Source organism: Cladophialophora carrionii (assembly GCF_000365165.1).
Source record: "Cladophialophora carrionii CBS 160.54 unplaced genomic scaffold supercont1.5, whole genome shotgun sequence".
NCBI lineage: Eukaryota > Fungi > Ascomycota > Eurotiomycetes > Chaetothyriales > Herpotrichiellaceae > Cladophialophora > Cladophialophora carrionii.
Window position 1 is genome coordinate 288,202 of NW_008481830.1, and position 15,101 is coordinate 303,302.

Consider the following 15,101-nt stretch of genomic DNA (forward strand, 5'->3'; position numbering starts at 1 on the left):
GGATTGCATGCGGGTGAACAGCCACATGGCGGCTTTTCACGCGCTCTCGGACTCATTTAGCGATACATTAGAGTCTGGGCTGGTCGAGGATGACTGGAGAATTAAGAAGGTATCTCCTCTCGATATGTGTATGTTATTTGGAACTCTTTCGAGTCGAGCCTGTGAGGGAGAAAAGAAGAACATAAGGAGGCGGAATTAGAGGATTCTCTCATGATAGGATTTCTTCGATTCCGGTCGCGAGAATATCGGCTTCTATATAAGGACTGGGGACTCCCCAACATGGAACCAAGCCCCGAACGTCTTTCATCGAACCGCCGAGGTCTTAGTACCAATCAAACTCGTGTCTACTATCGACAGAACAACAGTGTACTTTCTCCGAGAGCTCAGAGGGATTGCCAAAGCACCGAGAGGGAAAAGTACTCGGACAAATAATGGCCAAGGAACTGTAGACGAGAAATTCTCCGCCGAAAACCATACAACACGAAGCAATAATCATGTCTGCTAAGGGTCGCTGAGTTCACTCTACCTAGATATTCATCACAGCCTAGATGGCCACCCGGTGACGACATACATCGAGTCGTCAAAACTTCACCTGTTCATCGACTCACACTTCTCAAAGCGGCCCTCCAGGAACATATTGAACTCGTGTTCAACCTCCCACACGAGGACATGACCTTTGCCCTCCCAGATCTTGTACTGCGCCCCTCCGTCCTCTCCGCCAAGCTGCTCCCTCAACATGCCAAAATGATGGAAATCAATCATCCGGTCCTGCGTGCCATGTACGACGCAGATTCTCTCCCTGCCCACGACGTCGCCGATCCGTTTTATGGCCTCGGCGGATTTGAAATGCCAGCCCGCCGCGATCGCCTGGAGCGTGAACCCTTTGCGCGTGAAGCCCGCCTTATCCATCCGTTTCTGCAGTTCTCCCGCGGCAAAGCGATCGCGATTCGTGGGGAAATTCTTGGTGGGGTCCTCATTCTCGGTATCCTCTTGGGCGAGCCATTCGTTCGAGAACAAACGATGCGCGATCTCCTCGAGTTGCACGTCGATGTCCCGCGGGATGAACATATTGATCCTGTTGCGCAGGTTCTCGATGAACGGGATCGTGCGCACCAGCCGCGGCGCCGTGGAGATCAAGGAGAGAGAGGCCATGTAGTTAGGGATCAGGAGGGAGAGTTCCTGCGCGATCATGCCGCCCATGCTGATGCCTATGATATGAAGGTCCCGGCCCGGCGGGGAGGTGTTTGTGGATGCAGTTGAAGACGGTAACGGTGACGGCAACCAGCCGGCGACCTGCAATAGTTCGATCACATCGCGGGCCATTTCGGAGGTCGAGTAGCGACAGGACGGTTTGTCGCTGAGGCCCATGCCACGGTTGTCAAGGATCAAGCAGGAGTATTGGCTCGACCGGTCGTGACCGAAATACTTGGTTTGGCGCTTCCATGCTGTACGAAAGGCGCCCAGGCCCATTATCCACTACGAAAAAAAAATGTCAGATGAGAGAGCGGCAGAGACCGAGACCTACAACGATAATGGTACAAGGATTGCAGGTGCTGAGGCTGGTGTTGATTCGCAGCTTCTGCAACAACCGCATCTGGCGAGAAATGCCTCGAGGCGATAGCGAGTCCCAAAGCATTTGTACCCAAGGCCCATTGAGATCTCGGCCAAGGTAGAGCTCGCTTCATCTTCAGGCACCTCCTCCTCAGCACTTTTTCCACAGGAGCCAGCCTGCTTCGTTGCACACAAGGTAAACAGCGGCTCGACAATTTTGAAAGCACCTACTACAAGCTTGACAGGTCCTTGTCCATGAATTTCATAGAAAAGCTTAAACGGACCTCCAGCTCGTCCTTTAGCGACCTCGGCGTGGCCTTCCTTGGTAGGCGGTAACTCCCATTCAACGGTATTGAACGCGGGATGGGAGATAATCTCCGCGGCTTTGAGGGGCATGGCGCGGGCCTGACGATGGACAAGCGGCGGTGACTCGATTGATTAGCACACTTTGACGCTTTTCGGAGAACCGAGTCAAATGTGCGCTGGAAGCGACCGTGTGAGAAGGTCGCGTGCCCGTGATGTAATGTCAGCAAAAGAACGGTCTCAACCGGTGACGGGACCCGACAAGGCTGGGAGGGACGGCACCGCTCGATAGAAGGCTTGGGAAGGGTCTAACACGAACTTCGGATATCAAACGAGTCTACTGCAAGCGTGATGGAGCCGGAGAACGATCATGGCTTCGAGAATGAGATCAGGATGCAAGATTGTCGAGGCTGCATGATTTCATGAGAAGGCAATTAGTCTGGCTCTAAGCTGTTTCGGTACGTCATTGGCGCGACCATTCGCATCCGCCTGGATGGTGTGGGTGACAAGAACGAGAAAGGAACTCCGTACACGAAGTCATACGGACAGAATGATGACTCCCTATATTGTACCTCGAACCGGATTATGAGGCTCAGCTCAACCCTCGTCGTCATGGCCTTGACTGGCTGAACTTCGGTGCTAGATCTGGTTGTGCCAGGAAGAATTGCATTGCGCTTTCCGCTGACAACAGCAAGGATCTCTGAATGAGCGTGGCACTTTGCTTGAATCTTACTCGTACCCGATGGATCGTGTGGGCTTGGGGTGCTGAGAGTTGTCGTCTACATCATGCTAACGAGACCTTCTTTCCAGGAATGGACAGAGTAAGAAGAACCTCGGGTTGATCTGTGAAGGATTTTGGATCGACTGGAGCAGCAAGGTCCCCATGCGTGTTGCTGATCGCTGTCACCAAGGTGTCAATATGCAAAACATACGACTACTTACATCATCAAACACCCGAATGGCTCAAATAGTGTACGAGTAAGCGGCGATGCATATCATCGGGTCTACGCGGCTGATGAGATTGATTGTAAAGGTTAATTGCCCCTGATCAGCACAGCGCCAGCGAAGTGCTACGCCTGTGCGGGCCATCCTAAGATAGCACTGCAAATCTCACGCCATGGATTAGATCTGGTCAATCCCGCCGATCCCAGCTGGGCGGGGTGGTGATTTTAGAACTTTGGGCGATTTGACCGGCAGGCGTCCTGGTCAAGTCGCGGTAGGGGCATGCAAGGACACGAGGCACTAGAGCCCTCGGTGTGCGAAACAACAATCAATTCACCGAAGGGATCTCCAGATGACGAAGAGCGTCTGCACGCTTCCTGTGCGCTTGTACATGTAAATGAAACTCATTTCGTTATAGTAATTGTATCCTGCTCAACGCATAGGTCCGACAGTCCCACTCACTTTAACCTCGTCGACTTCGTAGCACGTGTATGAGTCGACTCATCGGTGCTTTTAGGTATCTGTCTTGCGGAGCGCGGATGTTATATGGGTTTTCTTCTCCAGAACATAGGTATCATCGTTCCAATACCGATCACCCTCGAGACATCATCCGAAACACTTCCTCCAACTGCTAGCACTGAGTCCTGCATCCGGCGTTTTCTGTTTTCTGGGGTTTTCGTAGTCAAGAAATACACACGATAAGTAAAGTAATGGGGGAAAATCTTCCTAAATGAGTGTAGAAAATAACCGTCGTCGGAGGGATCGGGCGGATGTGGTTGCCTCGGCGGCTCAGTCGTGTCGCACGTCATTATTGATCCATCCTGAACATCTCGTCGTCGTCCATGGGAATGTCCCTGTCGTCACTGTGGCCTCGGTAATTGCGCTCGTCAGACAGGTTTTGTGTCAAGGTAGGAGGATGCATCTGCAGCAGCGGATTATATACAGTGGTCAATGTGCTGTCAGATGACTTGCTGTTGAAAGACTGATATTGTTGTGGCAATGGTGGTACAGGTGGCACGTCAGCGCCGAGATAGGATGGCTTTGTACGAGGCGTCCCACTGCCGAACGAGAGCCCAGCCGTGGCAGCGGCCAGAGTACCATCGTCGGTCCCGGAGGTGCTAGGGCGGAAGTCGACGCCAGAGAGTCGGTGAGGTGGCAGACCTGGTGAGTGGAAGCTCTCAGCATAGGAGCTGGACGCAACGGATCGGTAGGAACGTGAGAAGCCATTGCTGCTACTACTAAATCGCTTCGAGTTTGGGACAGGGTATGCTGCTTCACTCATGGGAGGGGGTGTCGTCTCCACCGAGCTGAGTTCGTCTTGCATTTCGGACGAGGAGAATCCAGGCGACGCGGAGGAATCTTCGCTTGGGTCGACCGCTGCGGCCTCAAGATCGAACTGACTAGCCGTCGGGTTCTCCACAGTCATGTTACACAGCACCGAGGCAGCCTCAAGCAATTGAACTTGTTGATGCTTGGAGATCAGCAGTTTCGATGTAATTGCCCATGCTGGATCATGTTCCCATCTGTCATTCCGATTATTAGTAAAGGTGTGGACAGGCCTCTGGAACAACATACAAATGCTTAGTGAGGCAGCTGCTGTGCTTGTAGCCCTTCCCACAGGTATCACACCGCAGCTCTGCCGCAGACTTCTTGCCCTCGCCCTTGATAAGGTGTGAGCCCTCGCTTGCTCTTCTGTTTCGGCTCTTGAGGTTCTTGGACGAAGACTGGTTGTCCTCATCGTTGGAATTATCGTCGAGGGCATCGTTGTCATGGCCAGGAGTGGCACGGGCTGTGGCGTCAAAGTACGAGTGCATGCTCGGTCGACCACTCATCGACTGAGATTCTGCGGGCTTCCTGGAACCCATGCTCCTCCGATGGTGATGTATGGGCATCCCGACCAATTCGCCCTGGTCTCTCAAGGCGGCAGCAATGGCGGCTTGGGCAGTGCTAGAGGCTCCGGCGTTGACACTTTTCCGCCGGTTGACTCGGTGGGAAGGGTTCGTAGCCGACAGGGAGACAGAGTGGGAGTGTTGTCTACCGCCCGTCGAAGGGTGCCTCGAGGAAAAGCTGCCAGAAAGCGGACGAGAAGTCGGCAGCTCCTTTGTTTAGAAATATATGTCAGCACGGGCGCTTGGTCGAGAACGGGCCATAACTCGACTCACTTTTGAGGATGCCATGTTGTGAATGCTGAGGGTGAGCGTCAGACGACTCTCGAGCTCAAAACCGTAGACAGTCTTGAGACTTGAGAGTCGTCAAGAATCAGTGGTAACCAAAAGTGGTGAGAGGCAGCTTTGTGTGTTGTGGGGTGGGGACGCCGCGAGAAGTCGCAGGACTGACGAGCGCGAGGGGGGAATCGACGGAGCGGGCAACTGCAGGAACAGAACAGCTGTTCGAACAGACGGTACAGATCGACCCGTCACGGGGAACTCGAGTACAATTGTGCTTTCCAATGCGACTGGAGGGCCGAATTTGGGTCCAGCAAGCGAAGGTGAAGGGAGTGAGTGGCCTGTGAACTTGACGTGTGGGAGTGGGAGCGTGGAACGGCGGAAATAGTTCAGTTGACTTTTTATTGGGAATTTGCTTCGTGACTTGCGTGCAGCGGGTGAATAGCGTGGTTTGCCGATCGATGATCGTGGCTGTGGAGTTCACGCCGAATGCAGACGCCTCTGGGCTATGAGTCCTGGATTTGGCACCTGGGTGTTTGGCAACGAAACAAAGTTGGCAAGAGACTCCAGCAACGACGCGTACGAGGTAGAAGAGGTCGAAGGGGTCGACGATGGTGCGTGAGGCCTTCTTTTTTTTTCTGACAGGCCTGCTGATCGAGCCGATTTCAGAACCCTCGTGCTGATATTATTTCTCTGGCCTTCTCCTCCTGACCTTTTGTCTGACTGGCTGACCGTGTTCCTTGCTTCTGCCACCCTCGCTGCGGGGTCGCCCGTGCCTGGGCCTAAGCGTCTCAAGCTCGCGCAGCTGGAAATTAATGCACAGAGGTCAGGTCCAGTGCACTGGCAATTGTTTCAGCAACACGGGCGGCTTAGAAATTATTTCTGGATCGAGGCGCGCGTCTGTGCACATGCAACCGCGTCCTGAAATTCGATGGCGGGATCGGGTGGAAAAGAAAAATGTTGGCAAACAACACGATGGACAATCCGAGGAATGGATCAGCTTGCGATTGACACGGGACGGGATCACAGGTCTGGGGCCATGGGCCGTGGTGTGCAGGACACCGGCGATGGTCAAACATGGGGCAGAAAGCCCAAAGGAGCATGGCCCGATCAGGTCATGCACAGCTCAAGGTCATGGGTCAGGCCCCAAAAGCCAGGGCTGATGGGCTAAAAGGCGCCATCAGACTCTCTCGCTCCGTACCTGACTAAAAACTGACTGGATTCACCCCAGGCGCCAAACAACACACAGAAGCTCGGGATGTTTCCCCTCTCGAAACTCTCCCAATGTCTGGACCGACCGGACACGGCTCGAAGGTTCAACCCCACCGCGACCGCGGCACAAAGACCACAGGAGCTGTCGAGCGGAGGTGCCCTTGGTGGGCTGAGGCGGAGAGGAACAATGGTGACTTGACTGAGCGGCCCTCAAGGTATCATCTGGCACTGCGAGGAGGAGGTGCTCAGGAGCAACTATCGACACACGAGGCAATGATGAGCGCTTCTCGGTATCCGCTCCAGAAACGACCGCAGCAGCAACTCCGCCAATCAGCCAGTCCTCCTGACGGCCGAGAAAGGGTATGCTGATTGGTGCAGTCTCCGCCACTCAGACTGGCTGGCAGGCAGGAGGTATACTATTGGCCGTGATATTCCTTTCTCGCAGGACAAGGCAAACACTAGCAAGCAATAGGCACGTCGCCAGCTTGCGGCAAGGAGGCTAAGGCCTGTTGAGGGACATGTGGGACACCAAGGAGTCGCCTTGTCAAACCAGCGAGAGGCTTGGGGCGGATCCAAGCCATGCTTCCCAAATGCCAAACGGGCATGCGAACTTATGCAGAGGAGCAGTGCCAGGTACGGTACGGGGCAAGCTCTGACAGGTCGGTTTGCGGACCAAGTGCGAGCTTGCGAGCCAACAACAAGCGAGGTCGCCTGACGGGCGCAAGGCAACAAAAATCACGCACGTTTGAGATCCCACGATGCCGTCATCGTGTTGGCTTGTGGCTTGCATTGCATGGCGTGCGCAAGATACGGCATCGTCCCGTGGCCCCGTGGCACTTTTCGTTTTGAGTACACAGTGCTGTGTGCACGAGGTCAGCGTCGTCACCGGCCCGCATGGCTTCGTCACTGTCGGGAGATCTGGAGACGGCACATACGCGGGAGCTATGCAGTTTACGAATCCGACTCGGTCCAGAGGGCCTCTCCCTGGACACGCGGTTACCGGACTTTGGAACAGAGTACTCGTATTCGTCCGAGTATCATGAATCGCAGACAGACCGATCAGCCAAATAATGTCGGCCCCAAACTCATCCGCGCAGAACCGAGACTTGTCGATCAATCAGATTGCTGATCCCCAAAAATATCCCCATTGGAGAATTCAGCATTCTTACTGTGTACTCGTACGAGTACACAACCCGTCCTGACTGACCCCAATCTGCCGAAGCTTGGACGCTTCGGCGGAGGAAACACACAGCTCAGCTATGCATATTCATTTGTAGACGCAAGCTGGTGCGATAGAATGACATTCCACCGAAGATAAATGAACCCTTCCCCCTTCGTTTCTGAGAAAAAAGTCGTTCGTCCGTGTGCTTGCACAGTATCCCGGTCAGTAAACGAACCAGGCACTGGGTAGGCCGGCCTGCAGTGCTAGGGGAGCCCGGCAGCCTAACGGTATCACGCTAGGCGGCGGGGTTTCAGGCGCCAGGCGAGCCTCGGTCGAGACTGACTACCGTAAGAGTTTGTTGCCCCAGCTTTTGCAACCCCCCGTCACGCCCGAGGCCCAATCGGTTTTCTCCTGGGCACTGTTCTGCTCCTTACCCCAGTACCCGGTATTGTGTCCTAATTACGGGGGAGATGCTGCTGTGTCGTTGCCGTGCAGCCGCTTCCGGCGACGTGAAGATAAGATGTAGTTCTACCTCCAGCAAACCCTCTGCTACACCACATGGGAGAGTGTGTAGGTCACCCGAAATCGGCAGGCCCAGAAGTGCAAGGGCCACTACCTTGTGTGCACGGCTCTTAGAGTTATCGCCGCTATCAAGATTGCTGATATCGTTTGCTCGGTGCGTATCGGAAGATAGCACGCTATCGTCCTGCTCCAGGGCAGCAAGCATCTGCTATCACAAAGGCTGCTTGTCCAGCTACCGGCTCTGCGCAGAAGCCCAGGCTTACCGTACAAGGATTGAGTGGCACCAGAGAGTCAGGCTCGCGCTGAACATCCACAGCATTTCGGTGCTTGTTCACGTTCTCCCGCTACAAACAAATGAGAGGCGGTTTATCTGCCTAGCCCAACAGCTAGCGAGCTTGCAGTCTGCACAGTGCCCCCCAAGGAGGGGAAAGCATGAACACATCGCAAGGGCCACGAGGAGTAACTGGAAGTACATACTGATCATCAAGGACCAGTCGTTAGGCCCCACCACTCGATTGTCCGGCTACCATTTCGGCATTCGAGGGCACATTGAGATATTGGACTGTGCGCTCTATCGCGTCAGAACCCAAGATCTCGAAGCTCGCCCAAAGCTCAGTCACAGTAGGGGAAGCCACAGCAGCGACTCCGCACCGAGTACACAGTAAGTTTACTTCGGACTCATTGCACAGACAGCGTCGGTTCGCCGCGTATCACGCCCCCGTTGCTCGCTGTCCAGCTCGCCGGCAGTCAGCGACGCCGCGTGCCTGGTAAGATACATGTACTGGTAGCCGGCCATCGTCCGCCGTTGGTCTCTCCTGTACGAGGCGCTGCAGCTTATCTCTCCGTCTCTTTCTCTCCAGTCAGGCGTCACTCTCCTATTGGAAGGCGAGTCCGCCAACTCCTCGCCGGGCGCTGCGTGTGTGGTCGGACTCTGGATTGAGGCTCTGAGGAGATAACCGTTAGCTGTCACTTGTGGCTGGTGATTCAACATGATTCCAGGCTGGCGCCTTCCGCGAGGCCCAATCAAGCCTTCGCTGGCTTTGCTCGTGCCTCTTGCGCTCCCCCTTTTGCCCTTGGATTCCCGGCGCCACGGACGTTGGTGCTGTCACTGACTGCTATTATTGCCGTCACATTTTTTCACTTCCTCGAGCTGTCCAGGTAAAATTGCCTACTGTTTACGTGCCGATCCGTGGCAGTTAGCAACCCTCACTCTGAACGCAGACGGGCATTATTTTTTAAATATTGTCACTGCATTTCTCAGACCAGCCGGTGTTGGGATTCAAGGATCCAGCATCCCCACCATTGTTGACAGGGGCTCGAAATCCTTCTCCGTTGCATTTCCAGCTGCCATCACGTCACTGCAGAGACAAGTATTGTGCCTCGTACCTGGTCCTGCAGTGACACCTGATCCCGGCACACAATGGCGTCCACGACACAATCCTGGGCGGCCGCAACGCAGTCTTGGGCGTCCTGGCTGCTAGACTCTTATGCCTCGTCCGTCTCGCCTCTGGCCACGGACACGTCGTTTCACCACCACGAGGACTCCCATTCCGTCTCCGAGTCGTCCTACCACGAAAGCCACTCTTCCGTGTCGTCTATATCGCTGTCCTCGGCCTATGGACCTTACGTGAAATCCGGGCGCGGTGGTGCCGGCAATTTCACCTGGGAGACGGATCTCCAGCTTGCCCCACGATCTAGCTCTCCAGTCGACCTCGAAGCAAACATACCGCAGAGACAGACATCTCTAGCTGAACGTCGCAAAGCAGCGGCCCGGCTTGAGCACATCAACACCCAGGAAACGATGCGCCTGCGCCAGAGCTCCGCGCAGTATCGGGGTCTTGGTCGCGGCGGTGCCGGAAACTACGCTTCCACCGACACGCTACCCATCCAGCGAAGTGTCACCCTCCCCGCGACTTTGATATCGTCGAGCACGCCGAAGCCGCCTAGTCCGAAACATCAGAATTTACACCCTAGTGTGCATCCGGGACGAGGTGGTGCCGGCAATTATGCTGCCGCAGCTGAGCTGAGTGGCCGAGCCGAGACCGGCAAGGAACAAGAGGAGAGACATGCCGCCGAGCAGAGACGGGAACAAATTGTCGAAGAGGTGGACGGGATAATTCAACCTCCCCCAGGCGCGTGGCTCGGTGGAAGGAGGAAAAGTGAATCCATGTACGACCAGGTGTGACTGAGAAATGAGCGGAATTTTCATGACCAACATCAGCAGTCTTATATTCGGATTCAGCCATTGGAACTGGGGAGGACTCTCTCATTCCTGGATGCCTTGCATCGTGCCTAACATCTAGAACACCGAATGTCGGGACGACAAGCAAGCTATTCCCCAGGCTTACCAGGCGATCGAACAAGGCGATGGCTCGGCAGGCCTAACTACTGGTACATTGGCGTCCAGCGAGATTGACGCCTTGACTCGCCATCTACCTGCAATATCGCAGACCGATGCCAATCAGGGTGACTGGTGCCGCTATCTCACCGACCCCGAAGTCTCGAGACAGACCTTCACCAACGCCGGCAACATGGAAATGTCACACCTTTAGCGTCACGGAGTCCTCACTCGGTCGATTCGACTCCACAGAAAACACAGACGCTCGACTTTGTACCATAGCCAAAGCTCATCATCGCCCCTCCTGACCCAGCTAATTGCGAGTTCTCCGCTGTGCACATCGCATCTCCATAGCCACGTCACCGAGTCTGGTCTCGGCGACGGTTTTGGCCCAACTTGACACATCGCAGAGCTTGAGAATCAAGCTGCAGTCACAGCAGCACAAGGTCTACAGCATGCAGTGTACGATGTATGGCGTATGGTGCACTGCTGGGTCACCCGCATAATCGCTACGGCGTCCATGAGAGCACGTCAGAAAAACGAAACCAACGAGCAGGGCATGTGTGGCCGAGATTGGATCCACCCGACGCGGGTTGACGCTGAAACGAGCGAGCCCTTCTAGTTCAAGAATGCGAGTGTGAATGCCAAAGACGGTTGCAAGCGGGCGCAAGTCGGTGACGCCAGCCAGTCATGGGCTTTCACACCTCCGTCCACGATACGTGAATCTTATACCCCCTGGACGCCAGAAGAACGGCTCTCATAAATCGGGAGAGATGAGTGTAGATATAGCAGATGATAATGATAGATAGAGACGGAGATGGAGATGGCGATATCCACTATGAAAATAATAATGTAATGTCTGGCTACGACCCGCCATCTCATCCTCATCCTCATCCTCATCCTCATCCTCATCCTCATCCTCATCCTCATCCTATCTGACACCCTAACACCCACACAACGAGTACACGTGTCCTCGCGTTGCAGCGCACCGGGACTCCCACTACGACCGACAGGGAAAGCGTCAGTTAAAGCCCAGGGGAGCATCAATTAGGTATCCTCCACAACTCTCTGCGGATATACAGTGTAGTACAGTATGTCAGCGATATCGCTATCTCAATGTCCGGCCTCGTACACTTCAGTTCGTTTGATTTGATCTGCCGAACTACGTTGACAGCTGTACGGCCAGACTATTGCACCGCCAGACTACCTACTATTACAGCAGACCACGCAAGGAGGGACAGACAGGGACAAGATCAAAGCAAGTGCACTTGCAGTACTCCGTACAACTAAATTAAATGCACTAGGGCAGCGTAGGCTGAAGGACATGTAGTGAGGATTTTCCTGCCACTCGCTGTTTCGTCTATTCTTGTCACATCACATCACGTCCTGTGCTGTTCTGCTTCTTGTCTTCTCTGCTCTTCTCTTTTATTTTCGTCCTGAGCTTCGCTTCTCCGCTCTGCGCTGCTCGATATCTCCGTCATAGCCCCCAGCGAGATCATGTTGAGAGTCTCTGACGGACGGCGAGGAAGAGCGTTGCAGTACATGCAGTACACGCAGTACACGCAGGAGAGGTATGAGACATGTACAATGAGTTCATAAACACACATGAGGACTCCCGGGCTTGTCTACTTGCTTGCTTGCATGCTTGCTTGCTTGCTTGCCTGCCTGTCTACCTGCCTGGTTGCCTACTTATCACTGTAATCCGCCAGCTGGCTGCCCGGCCACTGTATGATGGAACACAGTATGTCAACGTGCCGGTGCACTCCTGTCTCAGCTAAAGATCTTGTCAAAGTACTTCATAAAGGTGTTCCTGCGAGATTTTCCATGTCAGCGGAACGGATCCTCTCGGCCACGGGGCAGCATGAATTCATAAAATAGACACGTAACGAGGGGAAGGGACTCCACGAGCGTATGCATAAAACAGACACGTAACGCGTGGAAAGGACTCCACGAGCCATCACTCACCTCGGCGGCTTGGGCACGTAATTCCTCTCGTACTCGGCGATTTCGTCCAGATCCTTGTTCAGGTCGACCTCCTCGGGCTTCAACCATTTCGTCTTCTTGATCACCTTCCAGCCGACGAACAGGACGGGAAAGACGCCAATCATGGCGTAGGAGAAGAGAAAGTTGGGCACGTCCCAGAAGCCCGGCAGGAAGACGGTGTAACCGCCCACAAAGGTCATGATGAAACAACCCGTCAGGGCGTAGTAGGCCGAAAAGGGCTGCCACCAGGATTTGTAGGGGAGAGTGTTGCGATCGATGCCCTGGGCTTCGAGGGCCTTTTTGAACTTGAGGAACGTGTAGGCCATGACGGAGAAGTTGATCAGTTGAGACGCCGTGACCTGGACGGTGTGGCGAAAGCGATATAGTCAGCAAGAGCAGCCGCACTGAGATGGGTGGTCTCGAGATCATGGAGGGTGCGGTGCAAAACAAAGGAAACCCGTTTAGGAAAGCGGCCAAAACTCACCAAACTGACGAACCAGCTCAACACCACGGCCGCGTCGTTGCTGACTTGCAAAAACGCCAACAGACTGATCAGCAGTACAAGACCCACGCAATAGATCGGGACGCCGTTCCGCGTGCACCGCGTAAAGATCCGGGGTGCTTTGCCTTCCAGGGCAAGACCGAACAGACTACGACTGGCGCAGTAGACGTAGCTGTTGCCGGCGGAGAACGCACTTCCGAGAACCATGGCGTTGACGATATGCGGCAAGACCTTGATGCGGAGCCGATTCATGGAAACCACATAGGGCGACGCCGCGGCGCCGGGCTGGCCGGTCGAAAAGGCCGTCGCGAGTTCCTGATCGTTGTAGGGTACCAGAATGCCGACGCAGAGCGACCCGAGCATGAAGAAGGCGGTCAGCCGATAGAACACGGCTTTGTATGCTCGGGGGAGGACCGTCCGCGGGTTTTCGGCCTCGCCGGCGGCCATGGAGACGTAGTCCGGCCCGGCGATGGTGAAACTCGCCTGGATCAGGCACTGCAGAAAGCCGAGGAAGCGACCGAGCGCGCCCGGGCGGTAGAGTTCTGCGTGGAAGAGACAAACGTATGAGACACCAAAACGTGACCGACCTGAAAGGGATCCCACGGATGTTTCACCACTTACCGGTGAATGAGCCCGGGTTATTCCAGTAGCGAAATCCAAAGCGGTCGCCCTCTGGGTTTCCTCCCAGCATGACGATGAAGGTGTAGATGATCAGGCCCACGATCAAGAGCACTTTGCCCAACGCGAGCCAGAACTCGGTCTCACCGTACCACTTCACGGCGAAGAGATTGACGAGCGCGTAGCAGCAGATGACGATGGCGATGATGGCCCCGGCGGGCACGATGTCGCTCCAGAAATGGATAATGACGTTGCAGGCCACGATTTCAAAGGGCACCAGCATGGCCTCGAAGATGAAGAAATTGTACCCTGCTGCCACCCCGAACGCTTCGTCCACGTAGCGGCCGGCAAAGCGGATGAAGGGCGACGAGATCGGCGCGTAGGTGACCATCTCGGCCATGCAGTTCGTGACGCAGAGGATGAATGTACACCTATGTGGGCGCCACTGATTAGCCCCAGGGCAAAGAGACTGATGGGTGCCGGGTGAGCACAGAGCACGAGCGGTATCAATGCCATCGGTGTCGCGTGCGTGTTCGAATTTCCCGCTGCAAGTCAAGCCGGTGCCTTGGGAGAAAAAGGCTTGACTGCGTGTCACACTCACCAAATTGTAAAGGCCAGGAACAAGCTCCCCGGCCCGCCGTTAAGAAGTCCTCGGCCGATTTGCACGTACAGGGCCGTGCCAATGGTGCCTCCGATGCCGATGAGCTGAATATGTCGCGGCTTCAGCTTGCGGTGGGTACTGTCGTACCCTACTTTGATGCTCTCGGTATACGTAGGGACCTCGGCAAGACCATAGTTGGCCTTGATGGATGCTACGACGGACTGCTTGCGCGAGCCTCTCCGGACGGCGTGCTCTTCATCACTCGTCGAGTTGGTCCGCACGCCTCGGGCGATCGGCGTCTCGTCCCTCATGTGACGAGGCACGCTGCTGCCGTCTTTCTCATCGTAGCCACCGTCGCGCCCAGAGGAAGCCATGGTCAACGGAAATTTGGAGGTCTAGGGGACGAGATGATCCAAAACGAGGAGGAGTAGGCGTGAACGTAGAAGGACAAGAAGTCGCCAGGCCAGGTGGGAATGGCATTGTATATGAGGGTCGCCGCAAAGCAAAAAAGCTGCATCGGCCTGACCAACGATCTGGAAATTTCGCAAAGCTCCATCGCGCACGCAGCGAGCTACCCTACCCGGGCAAGCTCGTGCTCTGAGAGGTGGTCCTGCAGCAGGCTCTCGAACTGCAAGGCTCGGCGTGGCCTTATCGCGCGGATCACCTCGATTACCTCTGAAGGCCGGCCAAATTCGTGGGCGGGGGGCAGAGATCCCACGAGGTTACACAAGGTGGACTGCACGACGAGCAGGGAGACTGGATGGCCCGCTGGAGGACGATGCTGGGCTGACGCCCTAGTCGGTCTTGGGAGGCGTCGGTGGCTCTTGGCAGGGCACCGTTCGTTGGTGGAGGCGTCGATGAGCGGGAGGCAGACAAGCTCCTCCAGCTGCTCCCAAGCTCCCTCTCCCGCTCTTCTAGGCTTGGTTCTGCTTGGGTGAACGCCACGGAGCGTCAGACACACCTTACCGGGTAAGTACGAGCGTCGCTCGTCGCGCCGTTGCATGTCAGTTGCCATCTTGTCAGATCGCGGGCAATGATACCCTATTATCGTTAACCCGATGGAGGCGACCTCTCTATCCGTGCTTTATCACGGCTCAGCCGAGTCGAATACCATGTGATTGGCTGTCGTGGCTGGGTACGGGATCTGGTACACGGTCTGGGGTACCGTAGCTGCATCGCTTGGGACCGCTCTTGATATCGGA

General features: G+C 55.3%; 4 protein-coding genes across 4 annotated transcripts; 1 reads left to right on the plus strand and 3 right to left on the minus strand.

The window, feature by feature from the left end:
- Positions 1-588: 588 nt before the first annotated feature.
- G647_05927 (uncharacterized protein) lies at positions 589-1,947 on the minus strand (the record flags this gene model as incomplete). The annotated part of the gene is made up of 2 exons (XM_008730253.1): positions 589-1,476; positions 1,783-1,947. 2 exons carry the CDS (start codon positions 1,945-1,947, stop codon positions 589-591), a joined length of 1,053 nt encoding a protein of 350 aa, XP_008728475.1.
- Positions 1,948-3,604: 1,657 nt separating this feature from the next.
- G647_05928 (uncharacterized protein) lies at positions 3,605-4,973 on the minus strand (the record flags this gene model as incomplete). Its single annotated transcript, XM_008730254.1, has 3 exons — positions 3,605-4,319; positions 4,372-4,895; positions 4,959-4,973. The coding sequence occupies 3 exons, from the start codon at positions 4,971-4,973 to the stop codon at positions 3,605-3,607; spliced, it is 1,254 nt and encodes a 417-aa protein (XP_008728476.1).
- A 4,304-nt stretch (positions 4,974-9,277) lies between these two features.
- G647_05929 (uncharacterized protein) lies at positions 9,278-10,042 on the plus strand (the record flags this gene model as incomplete). The annotated part of the gene is made up of 1 exon (XM_008730255.1): positions 9,278-10,042. One exon carries the CDS (start codon positions 9,278-9,280, stop codon positions 10,040-10,042), a length of 765 nt encoding a protein of 254 aa, XP_008728477.1.
- A 2,114-nt stretch (positions 10,043-12,156) lies between these two features.
- G647_05930 (uncharacterized protein) lies at positions 12,157-14,273 on the minus strand (the record flags this gene model as incomplete). The annotated part of the gene is made up of 4 exons (XM_008730256.1): positions 12,157-12,537; positions 12,663-13,222; positions 13,302-13,729; positions 13,900-14,273. 4 exons carry the CDS (start codon positions 14,271-14,273, stop codon positions 12,157-12,159), a joined length of 1,743 nt encoding a protein of 580 aa, XP_008728478.1.
- Between the last annotated feature and the right edge of the window lie 828 nt (positions 14,274-15,101).